This window comes from Oncorhynchus kisutch, linkage group LG1 (genome assembly GCF_002021735.2).
Source record: "Oncorhynchus kisutch isolate 150728-3 linkage group LG1, Okis_V2, whole genome shotgun sequence".
Lineage (NCBI taxonomy): Eukaryota > Metazoa > Chordata > Actinopteri > Salmoniformes > Salmonidae > Oncorhynchus > Oncorhynchus kisutch.
In genome coordinates, this window is record NC_034174.2 from 72,038,246 (window position 1) to 72,060,220 (window position 21,975).

The window sequence follows — 21,975 nt, forward strand, 5'->3', positions numbered from 1 at the left end:
AATAATCAGTTTCACTTGGACGTTTTTGATGTGTAAAATAAACGTGTTAAGAGATTAATTACAAAAGAGAATAGACCTGCATTGATGATGTTTTTATTTTAATTTACAATAATAAATATATTAAATCTGAGGCAAGGTTAGTCTCACAATAGACTTGGATTGATGTGCACCAATAGGCGTACATTCAAAATATTTAGTAAAATATCATATTAATCATATTACAATGTATAACAATTGTGTACTAGTAGAAATAGAAATACAGATATGTTTTTAGATCCCACAGATAAAAACAATTAAATATAGCCTTATAGTACCGACAGGTACATAATGCCCTGCTAAACATTATGAACTAGTTGGATCATGTACAAACATGATAGGAAATATAATATATATCATGACAACAGCAGTAGTTTCAGCGTTCTCCACACAATATCTACTGTAATCCCAGTTATTGAGACATACAGTACAATTTAATCCTCCCAAGTTCCCACAATCACTATTCGAAGAAATACCAGGCTCCCCTATCAACTTAGCTTCACTGTCATCACTGCCAGAGCCAAGCCAGACACATACTCTAATTAACCCAGTATAATCACAATAATCGCATTAAAACAAGCTGCCTAATCAATACCCTGAACATCTGTTTATTAATCAACTGGTCAGCATAATGAGAGCCTTGACAGAAGAAGGAGGAGGAAGGAGGAGGGTGGACGCAGATTCTGAGGGGAAGCAGATCTGTGATGTGAATATCATCTGCGTAGGAGCCACTTCAGAGTTATGTTCATTCAGGACGTGCAATGGAACATCTTTTCAAACATTTTTTAACAGATAATAATATCAAGCAAAAATCTATATCGAGCATTGATCATCAACTATTGTAAATGGTATTAACATATGTATCTACTACTATAGATTGGCTAAATTATTAATGTTGTCAGAAATATGTGATGTTTGACAGGAGATAGGAAACAAACAAATAACAAGATTCGTGAACCACTATGACTCAATGCTAATTGAAAATGCACACTCATTCCTTCAGACATCAGAGATAAGAGCAGAACATTTAAAATAGCCTACATTGTACAACACATTGTACAACACACTGATTTTACAAGTTGTCTGTCAAGAGGGGGGGAGAGAGAGAGATATATAGAGAGAGATGGAGAAAGGGGAAGATAGGTGCAGTAGTACAAGCACTTCTATGTTCAAGTATGGTTTGTTAAAGAATGCTGGATCCAATTGTTATCAATAACAAATTCAATAAATACAAAGCCCCTTTGTATAGCAATACGTTACACCCTGCCGACATCTTGTGCAGTAGCATAGCACATTGGAATTGAACGTTTCAAGGTGAGAACATTTTGAGATATAAGATTCATAAATAGACAGTATTCTTATCTGAAGGTTCTATAGAACTAGCATCTACCAGAGATTCATTTTGAGTCTGTGCTTGTCTGTGGTCCCCTCTCCTGGCTGGGTGTTGTGTCAGTTTGTGCGCCCTTGTTCAAACTAGCCTCCACCTCCTTTGTTCGTGCTTGGTCGTCCTGCTTAACAGTGGGTGTTTGTTTCTCCTCTTTGGGGCTTAGGTTCTCCGGTTTGGGTTCTTCTGTGTCTAGTTTGGACCCTGTCTGGTCCACTTTGGGCCCTAGTTTCTCCGCTTTAGGCTCTATCGCCGTATCCTGTTTTGGAGTAAACATCCATGCGAGGGCGGCGTTAGCCGTGCCGTCCCCACTCTGACGAGAGAAACACAGGAAGGTGGCCCAGACGAAGGCACAGCACCCTGTGAAGGTGGTCCGCATGTACAGAGGCACCATGGAAAAGTTCAGGAACTAGGAGAGAGGGGAAGGAAGAGATGAGGGGAGGACGTGTGGGAGGTAGGTGAGAGAGCAAAGTCTTGTTCATTGTACATTTGTAAATGTTCATGGGATACAGTAAATATATAATGAAACCATAATGATTGACACTGTTCAAGTTAGTAGTACTGGGTGGACAGGATGTGTGTGTTCAAGGCGTTCAGATACATTAAGATACGATTATACAAAGACAGTCATTTACCTGCATGAATGGCCAGAACATGAGTCCAGTCTGCAAGAGAAAAGCATAGCAACCATTACAAGATCAGACTTCGTCCATGTTTTTAGATTTTGGGCTGTTTTAGACAGCCCAAAGGCACTGCATCGTGTCACTACAGATCCAGGTTTGATCCCGGGCTGTGTCTCAGCTGGCTGTGACCGGGAGACCTATGAGGCGGTGCACAATTGGCCCAGTGTCGTCCGGGTTAGGGGAGGGTTGGCGGCTGGGAAGTCCTTGTCCCATCGCGCTCTAGCGACTCCTAGTGGTGGGCCTGAGGCATTCACACTGACTTTGGTTGCCAGCTGTACGGTGTTTCCTCCGACACATTGGTGCGGCTGGTCAACTTGGTGGAGTCGTGTTTCAGAGGACGCATGGCTCTCGACCGGTGCCTCTCCCGAATCCCTATGGACTACCAATTGGATATCACGAAATTGGAGCGAAAAAAGGGTGAAAAGTACCTCCCCCCCCCCCCCCCAAAAAAGAATGAAAAAAAAAGAAGTGGGGCTGACTATATGTGATTAAGTGAAAATCTTACACGCAAAATGCGTTGTAGGCTACAGTCAAAGATGGCGGAAACAATTTTGACAGTTTGTGCAGGATTTTCTTTTGCATAGTCTAGATATGTTTCTGCTTATAATTTTTGACATTTTGGTAGGCTATTTGTTAGTCAACTTGTCTATAATTAGATACATTCAGCTTCTCTTCTGTCATTATATGTTGCCCTAGAAGACTAAATAAATCCTTGCTCACCAGAATGTCATAAATCGATAGAATGAATGCTTCAATCTAGTTGACAGCAGTAAATTTCTCTGTCATCTTCTTTCACGGAGCAAAGATGTTTAGGGACCGGGGATAAAACGCAATATGTCAACAAAAAACTAAATGGGAAAGATTTTCTGTGCAAAATCTCCAAATGGAATCAGTTTGACTGGTTGTAAAGAAATAGAAAGCTGTGAAAACGACCCAACATGTTTCTAATAAGATTTCAGTTAGGCTTGCATATTTTAAGATTCTATGACGCTGATAAAGATACCACTTCTACAGATGATATCTAACTGACAATTCTCATTCTCTCAAGATGCTGAAAAAAATGAATCATATTTCTCCACTCCTGTCCCCAAGTCAACCTTTTGCCTACATGGTGTATCATTTTACTGCAAGAAAATATTATTCTGCAGTAGTTAATATTAAAGCTATGTGAGAGGCTATCAATGATGTAAAGTACTTAAGTAAAAAATACTTGAAAGTAGTACTTATATAGTTTTTTGGGGCATCTGTACTTTACATTACTATTTATATTTTTGACTACTTTCACTTTTACTTCTCTACATTCCTACAGAAAATAATGTACTTTTTCTCCATAAATTTTCCTTGACACTCAAAAGTACTTGTTACATTTTGAATGCTTAGCAGGACAGGAAAATTGTCAAATTCACACACTTATCAACAGAATAAGTCGTGGTCATCCCTACTGCCTCTGATCTGGCGGACTCAGTAAACACACATGCTTCATTTGTAAATTATGTTGGCGTGTGCCTCTGGCTATCTGTAAATAAATAAAAAATAAGAAAATGGTGCTTATTGGTTTGCTTATTAAAAGGAATTTGAAATTATTTATACTTTTATTTAAGTAACTACATTTACACTTTAGTATTTTCTAAACCAAACACTTTTAATCAAGTAGATCTTTACTCAAGTATGACAACTGGGTACTTTTTCAACCACTGGAAGTATAGACCTACAGTCAGACAGATTTTTTGTAACCTTTATTTAACCAGGCAAGTCAGTAGAGACCAAAATCTTATTTTCAATAATGGCCTCGGAACAGTGGGTAGAACGGGGGTAGAACGACAGATGTTTACCTTGTTAGCTCGGGGATTCGAGCTTGCAACCTTTCTAGTTACTAGTCCAACGCTCTAACCACTAGGCTACCTGCCGCCCCGAGTTCAGGTTCCATTTAACCCATCTGAACAGTAGGCTATAGTTCCCTTGAACTTCCTTATTTAAAGTCCCCGTCTTGTGACGATTGAATTTGTATAGCGCCTCACAATCATCACGCATGACATAGTCGGTACAGCGGGTTATAAGTCAACCTGCGCATCGCTACTGAGTAGTGGCAGGGTTTTATTCCTAACCAACTGACCTGACCAGTAAAACAGGGCCCTATAACGGCAGGCATGATTGGAATTTCTCTTCAGACTATAGACTCACCTTATATGTATTCAGGAACTTCTCCCTCAAGTCCTGGAAAATGTCCTCTTTGCCCTCCAAGAAACTCACCCCTAGGGAGAACACAACTCAGTGTGTTTAGTCAAATATCTATTAGCCTACATTTAGAGACAACAATTGACTTGAATGGCTACTTTATTTGGTTGAAACCAACATTAGTAGGTTTTAAATATCCGATGTGTCATTTATGGAGCTCACATCTGTTCAAGTCTTCCGCGTGACCTCAGTTAGGCCTACATACAGACAGATAGAGTGAACTTTGTTCTCGGTCGCTCTGACTAACCTGTGTAGAATACACTAGTGGCCAGGGGGGCGGCTGTGGTCTGGTCCAAGAAAAGTTTACGCACAACCATCCTGACCGAATTCCCGGGAAATCTGCGCTCCAAAAACCGCATCCAGAAAAAGTTAAAGTTGCCATGGAAACTGAAAGCGACCACTGCCACATTGCGTGTGTGCCTCCAGTCCATTTTTTCATTGCGCGAGAACAACTGGTGAACGAAATCCCCACCCGCAAACAGGCAACCGTAGAGGGTTACGTTGGTAAACCACGGAAACTTTTTGACGTGTTTTATGAATGCCTTTCTCATGTTTTCGACATCGGAATACAGAACCTTGAATAGAATATGACAAATAAAACGAGGTCGATATCGAGCAGTTGATGGATGGAGGTCTTCGCCGTCTTCTGTCTGAAAAGCCCATTTGTTATCATCTCTCACTCACATAGGCCTATCGCATTTCGAATGTAACATACATTTCAATTATATTATATTTTGACAAAATATCAACGAATTTCACAAAATAAGCCTAGGCTAAATGAACGTAAAGCAAGAGCATAATACTTGCGGGAAATCCAGCAGAGAGGTTTCGTGCGTAAAATCCGAAACGTCAAGTGACACCATACCGCCGTACTGAATTCTGCATAGAATGGGAACGCCCCCCGTGACGTAAATCAGAGCAGAAAGACACCATATTCAGGAGGAGCTTATTGGCTCTCTGTATTACAGTCCAGCACACAGATCTCAAGCAGACGATCATTTAAAGATGATATCTTTATTCGACAATAATAGAATAATAATAATAATAGAATAGGATTTTTATCTTAAATGTTATAAAATGCACAAAACCCATAATGTGCACTGTGCAAAGCCAACTGAGTTTTTCAATGCTATATAACACCAGTCTCCACTGTAAAATGTGCAGAATAAAAATATAGACAGCAGGAACTTCACGATTAAATAGTTACGAAAAACGGAAATATTCTGCATAAATGTGACTTTTTGCTAATCTTTTTTTACTTTACTTTTGTCCTCATTACACCAGTGCCCTATAATCCTGTGCTCGATATTTCACCTTTCGATCCGTGCAGGTGCCAAAGATTTATTTGGGATTATCATACAGGTTTGAGTATGAATTTGAATAATAGTTTGACCAACAGAAGTTCAAGATAAAGAACGATGTTGCAGCGCAATGTGAGGTGCAAGCTGCGCATGTCTTCTGCTACATTTTTGGTTAGAGTATATTTAACAAAAAATCTGGTTATGTATATAATTTTTTTAAACATATTGTCAGATGAGAAAAAAGAAACCCGCATAATGCTCTTGCTTGTATCACTACTCTTTAATAAGCTTTACATAACGGCCTCGCGGCCGAATTCAGAGCTTTTGTGAGTTTTTATTTATTAACACCCTTATGTAGACATAGCTCCACCCACAACGCATCGAATGGGGTTGGGGTCGATGGGAAAATAAGTAACTGTTGCCAAATATAACAGTGTGCATTTCATAAGTATTCGAATAGAGGGTGTACATAACATATTAAACACGTCTGTAACATATTGTCAGCGAATGTGTTAATTTAAACAATCATAATATGAAAACATTTAATTTAGAGGAAACATTCAAACAAAGACACATAGGCTTCTATACTAGGATTTGTGTTTTATATCAGAAATAAAAAAGAAAACATTTATAGCTCAATAAATCATGTTAAAGATGAATTAAATACAGAATAGAATGTTCAGTGCAAAAATCCCCTAGTTAGCTGGGTACCAGGGTGAGGTGCGCTGTAAAAGGTTGGTTTAGTGAGCGCCTCAGTGCAGACTTTTGAGTGATCAAGTATGAGAAAACTGTGGGTCAACAGAGACATTTCTGTGGTGATACAGTTTTGAAATGAAGCACAATATGAAAACAGAACCGTTTTGAATTCATCCTTACAATGTATCACTTTTTTTTATTGCAACAGAGTATATGGCATCTCACATTTGTTTATTTAATTCACTGAAATATATGCATTCGTGCTCAAGCCTACTGTGTTGTATGTTAAATGTGTCTCTGTGAAATCCTTGAACAGTGATCATTTAAATAGCTGAGAAGAATATGATTCATGTCTTCCGAAGTTCTCAAGTCTGCTATCATCCTTCTCTTCTGCGGCTGTCAGAGTAAATATATATCTACAGCTACTGGGCAACATGACTACACCAGATAATAGTATAGTAGGACTCAGATCAACACAATCCATCAGGTCGCAAAGGGTGCAGACATTCACCCCCACAAAAGGTGGTTGTTACACCTTTTGTGAATGTTAGGAGAACGTCCTACTTTTATATAAAAACCCTTTCTTATGTCCTGGGTATGTTCCCGGTTTGCTGGGCAGTCTGTCCTGTCTCTTCACTGGGGTCAGCCAGTCAAGTCAGGTGAACCATGAGAGTCCATACAGCACAGTCCATACAGCACAGTCCATACACTACACACTGTAGCAATAGAAAAGTGTTGACATTCAAAAGGATGTCACTGATCCTTATCAAATCTTTTAGATTTTGGAGAATCTAAGAAGAAGCCTGCTCGCTCTGCTCTCCTCTGGCTTTCATTTTCCTCGGCTTTGACTGTGATGGAAATATCCCTTGCTGCTGTGGCGGCTCCACGGACAGCATAACTCACAAGAACAGCCAAAATAATGCCTATAGGAATCCCAGTACATGCGCCAAGTGTTCCATGTTCTGCACCTGCAACTGCTCCCATGAGTGCCCCCACTACAGCAGTCATAATCACTATTAGTGGTTTGACGTAGTGGCCCACCACAGACAAGGCCTCTTCCCTGTATCCTTGCTTGACGGCCTGTAGGTCCACCTTCTGATGGTCAGCCATTACCGACCCGTCCTGCTTCTCTGTGCTTACTTCAAAGAATAAACACACACACACAGACAGTTCATGAATCAGATCACCGTTACAGATGTAGGATCTTAATTTGAGCCAGTTTGCTTCAGCAGGAAAATAAACCTGCAGCAATAGGAAATGTGAATTATTATGTGGATTATTTTTTAAGGACAGTTCTGTAGTGGTTGATACATTTTTCGTTAGGGCAAATCTAGTCTGAAATGTCAGAGTGGAAATTAACTTTAGAAGCAATTTTAAACTTATCATACTTACTACTGGGGGGAAGTAGTTGACTGCTACTTGTCCTCTTCATCAACCTTTCTTTAGGCTTCTCTTCTTCTCTATACTTCTTCAGCTCTTCTTCCTTTTCCTTCAACTCTGTTTTGTATTTCTGTTTCAGTCTGTCCTCTCGGTCTTCATACATCCTTCTCAGCTCGGTCACTTCCCTTGGCATGGTCTCCATCAGTTCATAGTATACTTGGGGGATTAAGAATTCTTCACAGTTTTCTGCTACCATGGCGTCTATCTTTTTCAGGAGCTCAGAAATCTGTGGAGAATGCCCACACTCAAGGAGATGGTGTCTGTCCCCACATTTCACTAGAATACTTTTTGCTCTGTCGATCATCTGATTCTGTTCAATGGATGTGCATTTCTCCTCAGCCTCACTGACAAACAAGACCATGGTAAACTTCCATGCCCTAACTGACAATAGCTCCATGTGATACCGAATCGCCTTTCTTTCTGCGGATGAGAGCGGGTCGCCCATGGGCACCACCAGAAGAAGAGCATGGGGTCCTGGAGGACATAGGGTCACACTATTCTTAATTTCTTGTTTGATATGTGTGGACGTGTATTTCACAGTGTCCCAGCCCGGGGTGTCCACCACGGTGACGGTCCTTCCAGCCACCTCACCCTGCTTCTTCACACACATGCCTCCTTCACTCCGGAAGTTCTCTCTGCCTAGGATGGTTTTGGCTACTGTACTCTTCCCAGCTCCTACTCTCCCAAGCAGCAGGAGTCTAAGATCTGACAGGGGAGGAGGACCCCCTGCATCAGAGGGTAATAATCAGATACAAGCTCAGCACAATGTGTTTCAAACACACGCTGTGGAAAGGAAGAAATGATCGAAAAGTAATAGGCTGAACTGGAATTTACTTACCATAAACATTTGGGGAGCGTTCACTCGCCATTGCACAGGTGAGTAAACTTTGTTTTTATGTCGTCTCTCAGGAGGTTACCTCTCACGCGCTGTTCTTTAGCTGCCTCGCATTGAAACACATTGACGCAGGTTAAATTAGGTCACCATGGTTTATACACTTAAAGTGTCCCATACCATTCACAATCATACACCATTTATGGAATATCACTATGCCTCTGTCATCGTCATTATCCTCTTCCACGTTATAGACGAGCTTAGAATGAGTTACAGCATGAATAAAGACAGCGATATGACTTCATCGTTCGTAAACACACTATGTACGTAGGAACAAGGAAGTGAAGGAACCAGTAACACAGGAATCCCAGGTGATAGAGATTACATTTGATAGTGATTACACATGCATTTTAAATCAACTGTGCCTGGTAAAATAATTATGTTTTACTTACATTTATATTATTTTGATAATTCTCCGTTTCTAATAGCGAACAGCACAACATGGGTAGAAGCAGACAGACGTGCACGTTAACACTTCCTGAAAAGTTAAGAGGTGGTTTAGGATCTCTCAAATGACACATGATGGACTTTAGTCTAGTAGCACAGAGTAGGCGTGCACATAAGTCACATGCAACACTATATTGTGTAAAATATAATGTAAGGAGAAATAAAGCATTGTAAAGCTAAATTAAAGGGATGTTATCCACCTATGCCCCAAAAGGGGACAAACTGCATACACACACACTTCAGTAGAGAAGTGATCAAGCACAGAAAACACTTGATGTAGTGATTATTCCATGATAGGAAAACCATACAACTGTTTTGTTTAAGCAGAAGAACAAATAAAGTTAAACAATAAGGACTTCAATCATCAAAGATACTCACTGAACAATATTGACAACCACTTCATCAACAGTAAACAACACACAGTGTCTGCTCGTAAAAATCATGTAATTAACTTACCTTGTAACGCTAGTGGTTCAGTTCATCAGCTGGCATTAACATATAGGCCAACGTGAATAACGTTTTTTTTTTTATCAGAAAATAAAACAGTTAATAATAAGATTTATTTTGAAACAGTTGATAAAAAAAATGGAAATAATGTGAATAATTGTGACATTTTGATACAAATGAATCATGTTGACATCATATTAGAAGGAACGAACAGATGTAGACGAAACAGAAGAGAAATCCTTGCACACTGCTGGCAACACTGCTACCTCTTCCTATTTTAGATGCAGTTACAGATCGAGTTATTTCCTGAGTGAGTACTCTGCCCACGTGATGTGGCTTTCCTCTGCAACATACAGAGCAAACCGGATAACACACACTTCCTCTACTGTTGAGATATGGTTCCAGGTCAATAGAGAACACCTAAGAGCTTTGACCTTGAGTTTCATGTATATGAAGAAGCAGAGCCAAATATGGACATATATTTAAGGTAGAATAACTCAACTAATGACCCATTGAGTTTGTTTGTAGGCCTATTCTTGACCTACAGAGGCTGATGCATTTGACTCATTTGAGAATTATGACAAGCGTTATCTAGAAAGTAATCTTTTTAAATCCGATTTTATATTCTATCAAATGTTTGAACATATTGTCAGCTAATGTGTTAATATTAACAATCATAACATGAAAACATAACTTAGGCAGAACAGTAAAACAAAGACACATGAAGCATGTACTGTATCAGACTATGACAGACACAATTCCGCACCTGAGACAATACTTTTCACAATCCTCCATCCGTTTCTCTATTGCTGTTTTTATTTTACAGCCAAACAGTCTGCAGAACTTGTTCTTCTCCCCCTTTTCCACCTCCATCATCGCCCTCCATCCCGCCATTGAGAGGGATTCTGGTTCCTGTGAACAAACAGAGCTCGGAAAAGGAGAAATGTTCACTAACAAATGTGTGCACAACATTTTTGAGAAATAAGATTTTTGTGTGTATTAAACATTTCAGGGATATTTATTTCAGCTCATGAAACATGGAACCAACACTTTACATGTTGCATTTCTATTTTTGTTCAGCGTAGTTGAAATTGTAATTTTGTTCAGACTATCACAGCTTTATCTATATACAGTATCTACTCAACAGCTCAATGACGTGGATGTCTCTCCATTCTGCTATTTATACACAAGACATACAACTTGTATCAATCACTCTTATGTTTCCATGTCTATCCCTGTGGGCCTATCTATCCATCGGTCTATATATTTGTGTGCATCATACTGTACTGGAGTCGGTGAAACTTGAGGTTTCGCTCACTTCTTCAGGAAGGCTTTCTCATGTGATTGACAGTGATGTAGTTTGGCAGTATGCCTTGCTCCTGAAGAGTCAGGAACTCTCTGATGAGCTTTCTCTGTAAGACAGGCCATCATTCGCTCTGGAACCAGTGAGCAGAGAGCTAACAGGCAATTCATTTGAACACATGGATGTAGCTGGCTACTGTAGCAGCCTTAATTCAATACTAATCAAGGTAACACTACCCAAGAATACCCTTGGATGGATGATGAATCATCCATATTTCATCCAAGGTGTAACCAGGAGACCAGTAAAAACAGTTACACAAGCTTTCTCGCCCGGCAATAACTGGTCTGAAAACGGCTCAATCATAAATAAGACCTATACATCGAGAAATACAAGCAACACAAGCGGTGTAAATAGCATTTGAAAATCAAAATTAGAGCCCACTAATTTACGCAATAATCGACATTGACCCATATTTGTATTATGACATTACCACTAGATGGCGCGCGTTGACAATAAATTAAATACATTCAGTGCAGGACAGCGTTGTATTCTTAATCTCTTTCCGTCACAGTAGGCTATCCTGTGTAACAGAAATAGAAAAACGCTACAAAATGTGAAATCTAATAAAAAATGTCCACCAAAAAACCCCACATTAAAACACATTGGTTGGAAACATTCAGTTTATTCAATTTTCGTCCAATAGCTTCATTTCATACTAATGAAAACAAGTTGATTACGAAACCCAAGTGAATTAATTGTATACAGGTATATTTATTTAAGGCTGGACAAACAATACTTGATAATCAATTGCAAAACAAATTGTCGTAAGCCTACATTGACAATCAGATGTTCAAATAAATTCTCTCCTGAATGTAGGCCAACCCCAAATAGGCTACATGTTCGTGATTAACAGTGATCAAATAAAACTATTTGCATGAACATTTACACGCTGTAACCACAGGATAAGGTACCTGCCTCCACAAACACTTTCTGCCTGCAACACCTGTCCCCACCACCACAGTCCCCCTGTCGATCCCGGCCATCTCTCTTAACCCATCCCCGCCTCTCTCTTCGCTGCTCCAGCAGTGCCAGGCCAGTATCTTTATCTGTGTGGTTTGGGCCTGCCGGCATGCCATCCCGCTGGGGAAAGAGCAACTCCGCGAGCCACCAGATTTTTCGCAATCGGTGTGGCGTAACCAGCGGGGCCAGAACACTGGAGCTAATTTTACCCACTGGTAGCGCATTCCACAGGTGGCCGAGCGGACCAGCCAATCACGCAGAGTGCTGGCAACGTCTGCAGGAAGTTCACTCAAGTCCAAATCCTCTGCGTCGTTTTGTAGTTTTCGTTGGTAGCGCGCTGCACCCTCTGTCAGCTCTGGAGACGCGTCGAAGTTGAACCCCTCGTTGGTGGTGTAGTTTGATAAAGCGGGCGGGTCACCACGAGACGCAGTTTGACCACCAGACGCATCGGTGTCGACCCTCGCTTCGGCTGGGCGTTCTATGGACATCCAGAACGGATCAAAAGACGAGCCCAAAATGCGCAGGAGCCGGTTGTGCCGCAGGTGTTTGGGTTTCGGAGCGTAATGGTAATCCTCCTCATTCATCGAGAGTGAATATGGCCGAATCAGCTGCGAGGATGATACGAAACTACTTGATCTGGTCCGTAGAAAGGATACATCATCGAAATCTGTGTCCTTTAGGCCCATAGGGGTTTCACTGCGCACCTGCTCCTGGTTGGGAATCATTGAAGTTGCGCTGGTGAGAAAGACAACCAGATATGTCCAGCACAGTAAAACGCTCCTTAACCAATTTATCAATACATCCATTTTCCAAAGAATGGATGTCTAAAGTGAAGTCAATCACAGTTGTAGTAGGCCTAGGGCATTGACTCAATAGGTACAAAGGACAGTCCCACTTCACTGGCTCCTCTCCACTAGCTCTGGCAAGTCTAATGTGGTTTCTCCTTCTTCCTCTCATAATACATGGTTGTTTTGGAGTCTTCATAAACCCATACAGTCAGTGTATCAGTGCACACATCCTTGAACAAGGACACAATAATACACAAATAGAGCTGATGTCAATAAAGTAGGAGCTGGGAGGAGTCTCTCTTATCACCTGAACAACAGGGATTTTATCAGCTATGGCTGGAACAGGTGATACTGTCCACACCGTCTCTCTCTGGTATGATCACTCAGTCAAAGACCTCGTGCTGAAACACCACAGGCAGGAAAGGAGAGAGACAACACTAGTGGGGATGGTTTGCAGTGGTGAGAAGCGTGGTGGAAAGGCGTGAGTTGTTGACCTTCATTTTATCACAACGGCCTTACAGTACTGGAAACAGTTGATAATTCCTCATACCATCCCATGTATGTAGCTCCAGTAGGCTACTAGAAACAGGAGGGAAACGCTGTGGTCAGGGGAGGGTCATGCGAGGGTCATAATCACACAAGTTCCCGCTACGTCAAACATAACTAGTATCTGCAGCGTGTGACTCACCCGGAGTCTGAGAGACTGAAACATAACAAACTGGCAGCCCAGACCAAATATGTTTGTCAGGACAAGAGCCCCTTTCATTTACAGTTACTGGAATCACCTCTTCATGGTCAAAGCCACAACAACATACTGTATGAAGACTGAGGTTTCACTATAAATAATAATACTGTACTATCGTTTTCAAATATCAATATTTTATTTTCATTCATAATACTAGGCTTCATATATATATTATACAGTTCACAGTTCATATACTGCACTATCAAACTTCAGAATTAGAATTAAGTGTGAATCTCCATTAAAAAGGTTGATATTGCTTTCTGCATTGATTCAACTGGTCTCAGTATTCAGGAAATCTACATAGTGTATATTTACAAGTCTGTGGCGAGTGTACAAAACATTAAGAACACCTGCTCTTTCCATGACAGACTAAGCTATGATCCCTTATTGAGGTCAATTGTTAAATCCACTTTAAATCAGTGTAAATGAAGGGGAGGAGACAAGTTAAAGAAGGGTTTTTAAGCCTTGAGACAACTGAGACATGGATTGTGTATGTGTGCCATTCAGAGGATGAATGGGCAAGACACAATATTTAATTGCCTTTGAATGGGGTATGGTAGTAGGTGCCAGGCGCATCGGTTTGAGTATGTCAAGAACTGCAACACTGTTGGGTTTTTCATGCTCAACAGTTTCCTGTGTGTATCAATGGTCCACCACCCAACTTAACACAACTGTGGGAAGCATTGGAGTCAACATGGGCCAGCATCCCTGTTGAACACTTTCAACACCTTGAAGAGTCCATGCCCAGACAAATTGGTGCTGTTCTGGGGGGGGGGGGGGGGGGTCGATATTAGGAAGGTGTTCTTAATGTTTTGTACCCTCAGTGTATAGGCTTTTGAATGATGTGATACCAGAGTGGGGGCTCCCGAGTGGTGCAGCGGTCTAAGGCACTGCATCTCAGCACTAGAGGCGTAACTAGACACCCTGGTTAGAATCCAGACTGTATCCGGGTTAGGCCGGTGTAGGCCGTCATTGAAAATAAGAATTTGTTCTTAACTGACTTGCCTAGTTAAATAAAGATTCAATAAAAAAATACCACCACGCAGTGTGTGTGTGTAACCAAGCACGCATACTCAGGTGATATATATATACACATTGATAAGGTAAAGTGCCACCACAACATAACCGCTTGTCATCATGTCATAGACTTTAACTACAGCAACAGCACAAAGTGAAGACTGAAAAACATCTTCATTTTATAGTAGAAACACTATGATTAAAGAGGTAGCAAGGCACTATGCGTATTCATCCTATGTGTTGGCTAGGACTACGTGTCCACCTGTGAGTCCACCTGTGCTGTGCGTGCGCCGTTCTCTCAGAGTGAGAAAAGCTGGTCATGGGAGCTCTCCTGTGGCTGGGAGGATTGAGGCGGGGGCCTGGACGAGACGGGGGGCAGGCTGCGTGTTGAGGGAATGTGGTCGGCCACCTTCGCCCTTTCCTCCAGAAACCTGTCAAACTCTGAGAGGGAGAAGGAGAGAGAGTGAGAGTTAATGGTGTGGGTATTTTGCAACACTGATTTCTACTGGCACAGGCTGAAATAGGATCTTGGCAATGACGATGGTTAAAAAGGGAAGGAAAAAAAGACTTACCCTCACTGGTCAGCCCATCCCTGTCCCCAGCCTCTGGTTGCTGTAACATGAAACAAGTACACCTAGCAACTCATGGCAACCCATTCATGTTTGTTGAAACGTCAAGAAAACACACCACATTAAGAAGTCACCGTCTTACCGTTTCTGTGTCTGCAGACAGCCATCTGTCAATGTCTTCCAGGGTGGAGTTCTTAGGGCCAGGCTTAGACGAAGGAATCTGAGGGGGAGGGAGAGAAACAGAACAAAGAAGAAGAAGGGTAGAAAGGAAACAGAGGGAGGTTTTTGTGTCTTAGTAGAACGGCACAAGGCAGATGTTTCTAGCGGGGTCTAGTCCTCAGGGCCTCAGTGTGTGAATGCATGTTTTCATTCAAACCCATTTCGGCATCACCGCTAATAGAGTCGCTCCTTAACTGTTATTTAACTGGGACTGTGTGTTGGACATTGGCTCATTGCTGTTGTCTGCATCGAAACAGTCCCTTCCGGAAAGTTACACCCTTATTGCTGGCAATAACAGTATGATTCAGAATGTAAATCAACAGTAAATTGAAGGCCTTTAAGTCAGTATTTTTAGACCAAAATATATCCTGTGCTTTCTGTAGGATATGCTATGTTGACCGTAGATAATGAATGAGAAACATTACCGCTCCAGTGACCTGTAACCTAGTGTCCAGGGCTCCAGCCAGTCCTTCCACTGCTCCTGGGTCCTCGTACCGCATACTGGACACACACAAGACTACATCAGTGGAGGCTGCTGAGGGGAGGACGGCTTATAATAAAGGCTGGAACGGAGCAAATGGAATGGCACCAAACACATGGAAACCAAGCGTTTGTTGTGTTTGTTACCATTCCGCTCCAGTCATTACCACTAGCCCGTTCTCCCCAATTAAGGTGCCTACTAACCTCCTGTGGACTACATACCATAATATGTATAACAGTCGTTTTTGGTGTACATTTCTTCGGTGTGTTTTGATATTTGTATACTGATAGAACATCCTACAGCGCCACATTGAAGGGGTCTCACCTCTTCCTCTGATCGGCCAGAGAGCTGCCCCTGGTCTGGGCAAACATGTCAAACTCATCCTCCTCTGGTGCACCTGACGCACAGAGACAGGCTGTGAGACAGAAACCAACATCACCTTCTCTTATTCAATGACCACGGCCTCAGAGTAGGAGTGCTGATCTAGGGTCTGAGAGATTAAGACTAAGAAATGGAGTCCGACCGGCCTTGAGTTTTAATGCAAAACAGATGCTACTCACTGTGGTTGGCTGCCTGCCTCTGATTGGAGGGAGCGCTGAATGCGGGTTGGCTGAGGGACTGGGGCACAGGGCTGAGGTCAATGAGGTTGGCCCTGGCAGGAGTCTGCTATAGGGCAGAGGGAGAGGATACATTGGGTCGTGTTCAGGATGGTGCAGCGTATTGAACATTGCAATTAAAGAGCGCTGAAATGACTGCTTACTGTACACATCAGTGAGGCACGTCTGGTCAGCAGAATATATTTATGTCTGAACATTGTGCCCTACTGAACTAGATGGAAAACACAAAAACAAAAAGGTGAAAGATGACTGTACCTGCTCTGTAGCTGTTCTCTGGGCCTGATTGAGTCTGTCCAACCTAAACAACATGGGAGAAAAAGAGAAAGTACAGTCTTCAGAACATGGACACTCTGTACTGTGTAATACATGTGCCTCATTTTCAATGTCTTTCTGACTGCAAGTAGCCGAGAACGTGTGTGTGTCAGACCTAGGTTCAAATACTATTTTGTGTATTTCAATTATTTTCAAAGATATTTGGAAGTAAGTACCTGGATATTTGAAAAGACAAGTAGTTGAATATTGGAATGTACAGCATTTGGAAACACACTTAGAAAGTATTGGCATGCATTTGAAAATAATAATATACAGTAGTTCTCTAACTCAAATACAATCCCATGCATTTAACACAGGTATTTGAAAATACTATTCGAAATAAGTACTTTCAATACTTTCAATACTTCAAAAGAGAAGTAGTTGATTCGAGCCACATTATTTTAAAATACTCAAATACACAGAACATAAGTAACCCAAGTCTGATGTGTGTGTGTGTGTGCGTGTTTGTGTGTGTGTCCGCGCCTTACCTGTCGTAGCGGATGAAGGCATTGTTTAAGTCATCGTTGACAACCAGCAGCTCCTCTATGAGGCCCTCGTCCAGCAGCCTGGGGATCAGCTCCACCACACGGCTCTGCATCTCCCTGCACACCTGGTACAACTGCTGCTCACACAAACAGAGGGGGTTGGGCGGGAGGGGGGTTAGAGGGAGAAGAAGAGAGAGAGAGGGAGAAAAAGAGTGCAGCAGATGGGGGGAGTCAGAGGACATCCAGGATTCACTGCCTGATAACACTGAATTGGAATACATGAAGGCAATAAACAGGGAAAGAGACCGCAAGAAGAAATGGAGCGAGAGGGAGTAGAGAGGCAGGAGAGGAAGAAAGACATGCAGACAGACCTGCAGTAGCTCTGAGTCCTCCTGCGGGCTCTGTCCAGGCGTCAACTGGTTCAACATCTCAGTCATCACAGTCAGGTTCCCCCTGACCAGAGCCAGGTCAACTCTCAGCTTCTGGGCCTGAAAGGTCATCAACAGTAGCATCCTTAGGCTCTTTGTCAATGCTCTGTCAAATGAGGCTTCGGGGAAAGACATGAGGAGAGGAGGCAAAGAATCATAGAGGCTACAGAGTCGTCGTCATTACCACTTTAACCACGATGGTACGTACAGACGTTTCCCCTAGGCACGTTTCACAACAATTTGAAGAGATTAGTCAGAAGTGGTCTTAAACAGAACCAACACTTTAAACACAGTTAACCAATGTTTAACTGTAGCTAGTATTTACTCACACTGTGTGTACATGAGTATTACCACAATATCAAAAGGGTAATGCGTTTATGATCTATTCAGTACCTGTTCAGGAGAGATGGAGATGGGTCCATCGCTGAGTTGTGGGGGCACGGCAGTCAGTGCAGCCTGGGTAGGGGACGAGGCAGCAGGGCCACGGGGAGTCTGACTCTGAGGTGGTGGAGCTGGCACTGTAACAGAGGAGTCGTTCTCTGGAATGCTCTAGGAAACAACAGAAAGAGAGCCACGTAATAATACAGCCAATTAGCACATCATCTGATCCAAAACAGCACACATGTGGCTCATGCAGAAATGCAAACATCATGCTCCAACCAACTGAGCTATCGGAACCTCAGCATAGTAAAGAGTATGTTTTGTGGGAAGGCAGTGTGTGTGTGTGTGTGTAAGAGAAATAGTGATCTATCCAGAGATAACAGACATGGAAGGTCAAAGTTCACCATAGGATTACATAACAAATCAACAGTAAATTATAGCATCTCTATGAGCCTTACCCTGAGGGGGGTGTGGATGGGGGAGAGGGCGTCCAGGTCGGTCATAGGGAACTCCAGGCCCCGCCTCTTCAGATCCTCGTACACACAGACCACACCTCCCAGAGAGGGAGAGCTACGGAACGCATCGGCCCACGCCTGAGAGACAGACAGAGAGAAACAGAGAGAAACAGAGAGACAGACAGACAGAAATAGAGTTTGAGAGGGGAGGAGCAAAAGAAGAGACTTCATGAATGAACAGAGAAAACGTGCATTTGTCCACCATTAAGCTCGGAGTTTGTAATGAATGTTGTCATTCCAACCAATTTCTACATCATCTCTAATTGATCAATGACTTTACATTATGTACGAATGACCATAGACGATTGATGTGATAATTAAATCACGGCATTAACCCCATCATAGCCTATAACAATTGACTCTACAGTCTTGCAATAGTGGGATAATGTCCGAGCTAAATCAAGTCAATAAACAGCGGAGTTGTACAGTGCCTGTATATGATCCAAATGGATCGTCAGAAATGGCCCCCTATCCACCAGAGCCCAAAACAGTGGAGTTGTACAGTGCCTGTATATGATCCAAATGGATCGTCAGAAATGGCCCCCTATTCACCAGAGCCCAAAACGCGGTGCACTATATACGTAGGGAAAAGGATGCCATTTCAGACTCTACCTGTGAGATGCAACCCACCTGTATGAGGCTCAGCACCCGGTCGTGTAGGGTGGTGGGAGGGTTGTTCTTGGGCAGGATGGCTCGGACCAGAACCCCCTCCACAAAGTCCTGGGACGCCACTAGAACATGGAACCGGTGGCCACAGTTCTTTACACATGCCTCTAGAACCTAAAGATAGATACAGGAGGAACGACTGAGAATACACACACTGCAAGGAACACGCTGAGCAGCATGTACTGTATATAACCCCATTTAGTTCAGTCCCTCCCTGAAGTCACTCGGTTCCCGTTTTCTTCAATCCCCAGTGAGAGACCCAGATGATTCAACATTCCCCATCAAGAGAACTCAAATCCTCAGAAAATGGAATAGAAAGACCTGAAATAATACTCACTGTCAGAGCCAACATGATCTCCCTGAAGCTCTTATTACCAACAATCCTCTTCTTTATGGCTTTGACTGCATCTTTGGGTCTAGGGAGGAAAACCACACATACGCACTTCCAGCATCAATTCCCAGAAAGACTGTATTTATTGTTGTCATATTATCAGTATTGCTAACTGTTTGACATCGAAAATGACGCAGTACAAAACAGTCATCAATAAAAACACCATAGAAAACAAAATGGCCTATGTGACACCATCCATAGTTACCCTTCGTCTGTCTCGTTGATGATGTCACATATCTCCATGTTAAGGGCCCAGTCCTCTGCATGCAGCGCGGCGCTGGTGGCTCGTTCTGTCAACATCAACAGGAGATATTATACTCTTATTATGACTGTCTGAGACAACAAACAATATGATATTATACTCTTATTATGACTGTCTGAGGCAACAAAGCACATGGATGATTAATCATGCCTACTGTATGCAGATAAACACACAACATGGATGATTAATCATGCCTACTGTATGCAGATAGACACACAACATGGATGATTATGCAGATAGGCAGACTGCAAAGTCACATTTTATACCCCAGCATTATCGATACTTATCAATACAGCTCGGTATCAAGATAACACATAGAATAGCACCTAGCCTATTAGCGACTGTAAACATAGGCCTACTGTAAAATCTATTCAGCAGGCATTGGCCTACATGTGATTGTCATAAACAATTGCGGGTTGATTTTAATTGAATAATGATTCAGTTTAAAGTATCCAGCAAATTATCTAAACTCAGCTATATGGCATTTATTGAGGAATGTTTGTTCCCATTTCATCCTCTTTGCACTCCACTCTGTGGCCCCTTGAGTTGGTCATTGTAATTCTCTGCTAATCTCCCTCTCAATCTCTCACCCACACCTTCCCCAATTCAATTCAATTCAAGGGGCTTTATTGGCATGGGAAACACATGTTAACATTGCCAAAGCAAGCCACTCTCTCTCTCACTCACTCACTCCCCCTATTTCATGTGACTGTCAGCTGCTTCTGTTCGCATTCCCTCCGGGGTAGTCTAAGCATATATGCCATGTGAGAGAGAGGGCGAAGTGAATGAAGTAAGAGGAGTTTGTGTGTGTGTGTGTGTGTGATGTCAGGAACTTAAGGTCACCAAGGATGTCAACACTTTCACTAGACATAACTTTCCATGGCTCATCTCCATCAAAACACCTGTGACCTAAAAACATGATCTGCATTTGATATAGACAGTTTGTTGATATCAATTACATAATCTGTTTATGTATGCCATAAAGGCCCTTCAAGACATGATGTGGAAGTTGACCAACTTTGACTGCAATTATGCTATGCCAGTTAAGAAACCAGATATCTAGGATTTTAATTATTTGGGCATAAATTGTGAAATGTTCATTGGTTATAGGCTGATAATAATTTCAGTCTTGAAATGGAGCCTAGTTTAAACGGTTTGTGAGCCAAGATTTTGAATAAGGAACTAAGCAACAACTTCTATGCCCCTAAACCCACCCATTGACATCAGTGATTCGTCAATATTGCTGTAATGTCACCACAAATTACGAATCACATGAGCGATAAGGGTACTTTAGACTGCTTCTAGTATTTTATTGGTTTGAGAACACATCTTTCAAGGCATATATCGGCCATAAATTCACATTAACGTTCGTATATAGTACTTGGCAAATAAAAGTAGCTGCAATTCCTACTTTTCTGTCTGAACCCCTATAACAAAACAGCCCTGTAACTTTCACAAAATGTATTAAACGTTTGAACATAAATAAATAGCTAGCTAGATAGATACAATTTGCAAGTTTCTAAAGTTAAGTTGCGATGTCATTCAACGTTGCAGATCGAGCGACGCATAATTAGCTTGATGGCTCCGCTTTGAACATCTTTCTGCAATATTTCTCCCGACTTACCAATTCGTTGTCCAACAGGAGAAGAGAAGGGGCTTCCTATGAGAAACTCCATATTTTCCACAAAGTCGTAATTCCAAAACGGTACTTTTTTCACTCCCAATTCCCCGTTATTTCCTCGTTCGTAAGTAGACCTGTATGACGCTAGACACAATAAGGATTAGCCACGACAGTGGATTTTAGTGGCCTTCAAAATAAAGGTTCCCCATGGAAAGTCATGTAAACTGATTCAAAGAGTGTAATTATGCCATATTTGGACTAGATAATGCTAAACAAGGTTATAATGTTGTTACATAATTTAAAATGAAGTTAAATAATGCATTATTTGTGTCAATAAACATGTGTGAGTCCCGCATAACTTATAAGCGTAACATATAAGTCCCGCTGTGGATGTATTAGACCACATAATTGCCTTTGGGGCATACTAATATGCACTGTTCAGCCTAAACTAGAGATTGTGCTCCCTTGAAATGGGGTATCAGCCTGTGGTATCACCCACAGAAAACAACTTTGCTCTTATTAGGTAACTTTAACTGTGGGACATCAGCTCCCTATACAGCCTATTGAACATTCATATTGGACTGTGCAAGAGCT

The 21,975-nt window shown here is 41.9% G+C and overlaps 4 protein-coding genes across 9 annotated transcripts; all 4 read right to left on the bottom strand.

Annotated features, from left to right (window-relative positions):
- Positions 1–77: 77 nt before the first annotated feature.
- LOC109886153 (mpv17-like protein) lies at positions 78–5,223 on the bottom strand. The gene is made up of 4 exons (XM_031831978.1): positions 4,586–5,223; positions 4,285–4,355; positions 2,056–2,085; positions 78–1,829 (listed from the first exon to the last, which is right to left on the bottom strand). The coding sequence occupies exons 1-4, from the start codon at positions 4,887–4,889 to the stop codon at positions 1,434–1,436; spliced, it is 801 nt and encodes a 266-aa protein (XP_031687838.1). The 5' UTR covers positions 4,890–5,223; the 3' UTR covers positions 78–1,433.
- Positions 5,224–6,224: 1,001 nt separating this feature from the next.
- On the bottom strand, positions 6,225–9,898 carry LOC109885675 (GTPase IMAP family member 4). 3 transcript variants are annotated; one of them, XM_020477581.2, is made up of 5 exons: positions 9,571–9,898; positions 9,060–9,145; positions 8,614–8,713; positions 7,728–8,501; positions 6,225–7,474 (listed from the first exon to the last, which is right to left on the bottom strand). In XM_020477581.2, the coding sequence occupies exons 3-5, from the start codon at positions 8,642–8,644 to the stop codon at positions 7,089–7,091; spliced, it is 1,191 nt and encodes a 396-aa protein (XP_020333170.1). In that variant the 5' UTR covers positions 8,645–8,713; positions 9,060–9,145; positions 9,571–9,898; the 3' UTR covers positions 6,225–7,088. The 3 variants fall into 3 exon arrangements, with proteins under 3 accessions (XP_020333170.1, XP_020333114.1, XP_031687865.1); XM_020477525.2 differs by having other exon boundaries at positions 8,614–8,717; positions 9,571–9,884; XM_031832005.1 differs by lacking the exons at positions 9,060–9,145; positions 9,571–9,898 and having other exon boundaries at positions 8,614–9,029.
- Positions 9,899–11,611: 1,713 nt separating this feature from the next.
- Positions 11,612–13,414, bottom strand: LOC109886051 (noggin-2-like). The gene has a single exon (XM_020477838.2). The coding sequence runs from the start codon at positions 12,688–12,690 to the stop codon at positions 11,791–11,793; it is 900 nt and encodes a 299-aa protein (XP_020333427.1). The 5' UTR covers positions 12,691–13,414; the 3' UTR covers positions 11,612–11,790.
- A 120-nt stretch (positions 13,415–13,534) lies between these two features.
- LOC109885445 (target of Myb protein 1) lies at positions 13,535–21,551 on the bottom strand. 4 transcript variants are annotated; one of them, XM_031832026.1, is made up of 15 exons: positions 21,385–21,551; positions 19,704–19,788; positions 19,445–19,523; positions 19,072–19,221; positions 18,385–18,519; positions 17,939–18,094; positions 17,489–17,605; positions 17,121–17,254; positions 16,576–16,618; positions 16,264–16,366; positions 16,028–16,100; positions 15,648–15,723; positions 15,146–15,223; positions 15,007–15,046; positions 13,535–14,875 (listed from the first exon to the last, which is right to left on the bottom strand). In XM_031832026.1, the coding sequence occupies exons 1-15, from the start codon at positions 21,434–21,436 to the stop codon at positions 14,733–14,735; spliced, it is 1,464 nt and encodes a 487-aa protein (XP_031687886.1). In that variant the 5' UTR covers positions 21,437–21,551; the 3' UTR covers positions 13,535–14,732. The 4 variants fall into 4 exon arrangements, with proteins under 4 accessions (XP_031687886.1, XP_020332975.2, XP_020333031.2 ...); XM_020477386.2 differs by having other exon boundaries at positions 16,028–16,118; XM_020477442.2 differs by having other exon boundaries at positions 16,264–16,369.
- Positions 21,552–21,975: the final 424 nt, after the last annotated feature.

Excerpts from the sequence above, each read along its gene's own strand:
- LOC109885675 (XM_020477581.2), bottom strand. The coding sequence starts at position 8,644 with ATGGCGAGTGAACGCTCCCCAAATGTTTATG. Across the intron at positions 8,502-8,613 it reads ACGCTCCCCAAATGTTTATG|GGGGTCCTCCTCCCCTGTCA; the intron begins GTAAGTAAATTC and ends CCTCTGATGCAG. Across the intron at positions 7,475-7,727 it reads TCAACTACTTCCCCCCAGTA|TAAGCACAGAGAAGCAGGAC; the intron begins GTAAGTATGATA and ends TATTCTTTGAAG.
- LOC109886153 (XM_031831978.1), bottom strand. The coding sequence starts at position 4,889 with ATGAGAAAGGCATTCATAAAACACGTCAAAAAGTTTCCGTGGTTTACC. Across the intron at positions 2,086-4,284 it reads AGTTCCTGAATACATATAAG|ACTGGACTCATGTTCTGGCC; the intron begins GTGAGTCTATAG and ends TTTCTCTTGCAG. Across the intron at positions 1,830-2,055 it reads TGTTCTGGCCATTCATGCAG|TTCCTGAACTTTTCCATGGT; the intron begins GTAAATGACTGT and ends CCTCTCTCCTAG.
- LOC109885445 (XM_020477320.2), bottom strand. The coding sequence starts at position 21,436 with ATGGAGTTTCTCATAGGAAGCCCCTTCTCTTCTCCTGTTGGACAACGA. Across the intron at positions 18,520-19,071 it reads GGGTGCTGAGCCTCATACAG|GCGTGGGCCGATGCGTTCCG; the intron begins GTGGGTTGCATC and ends TCTGTCTCTCAG. Across the intron at positions 15,724-16,027 it reads CTGGCCGATCAGAGGAAGAG|TATGCGGTACGAGGACCCAG; the intron begins GTGAGACCCCTT and ends GTGTGTGTCCAG.
- LOC109886051 (XM_020477838.2), bottom strand. The coding sequence starts at position 12,690 with ATGGATGTATTGATAAATTGGTTAAGGAGCGTTTTACTGTGCTGGACA.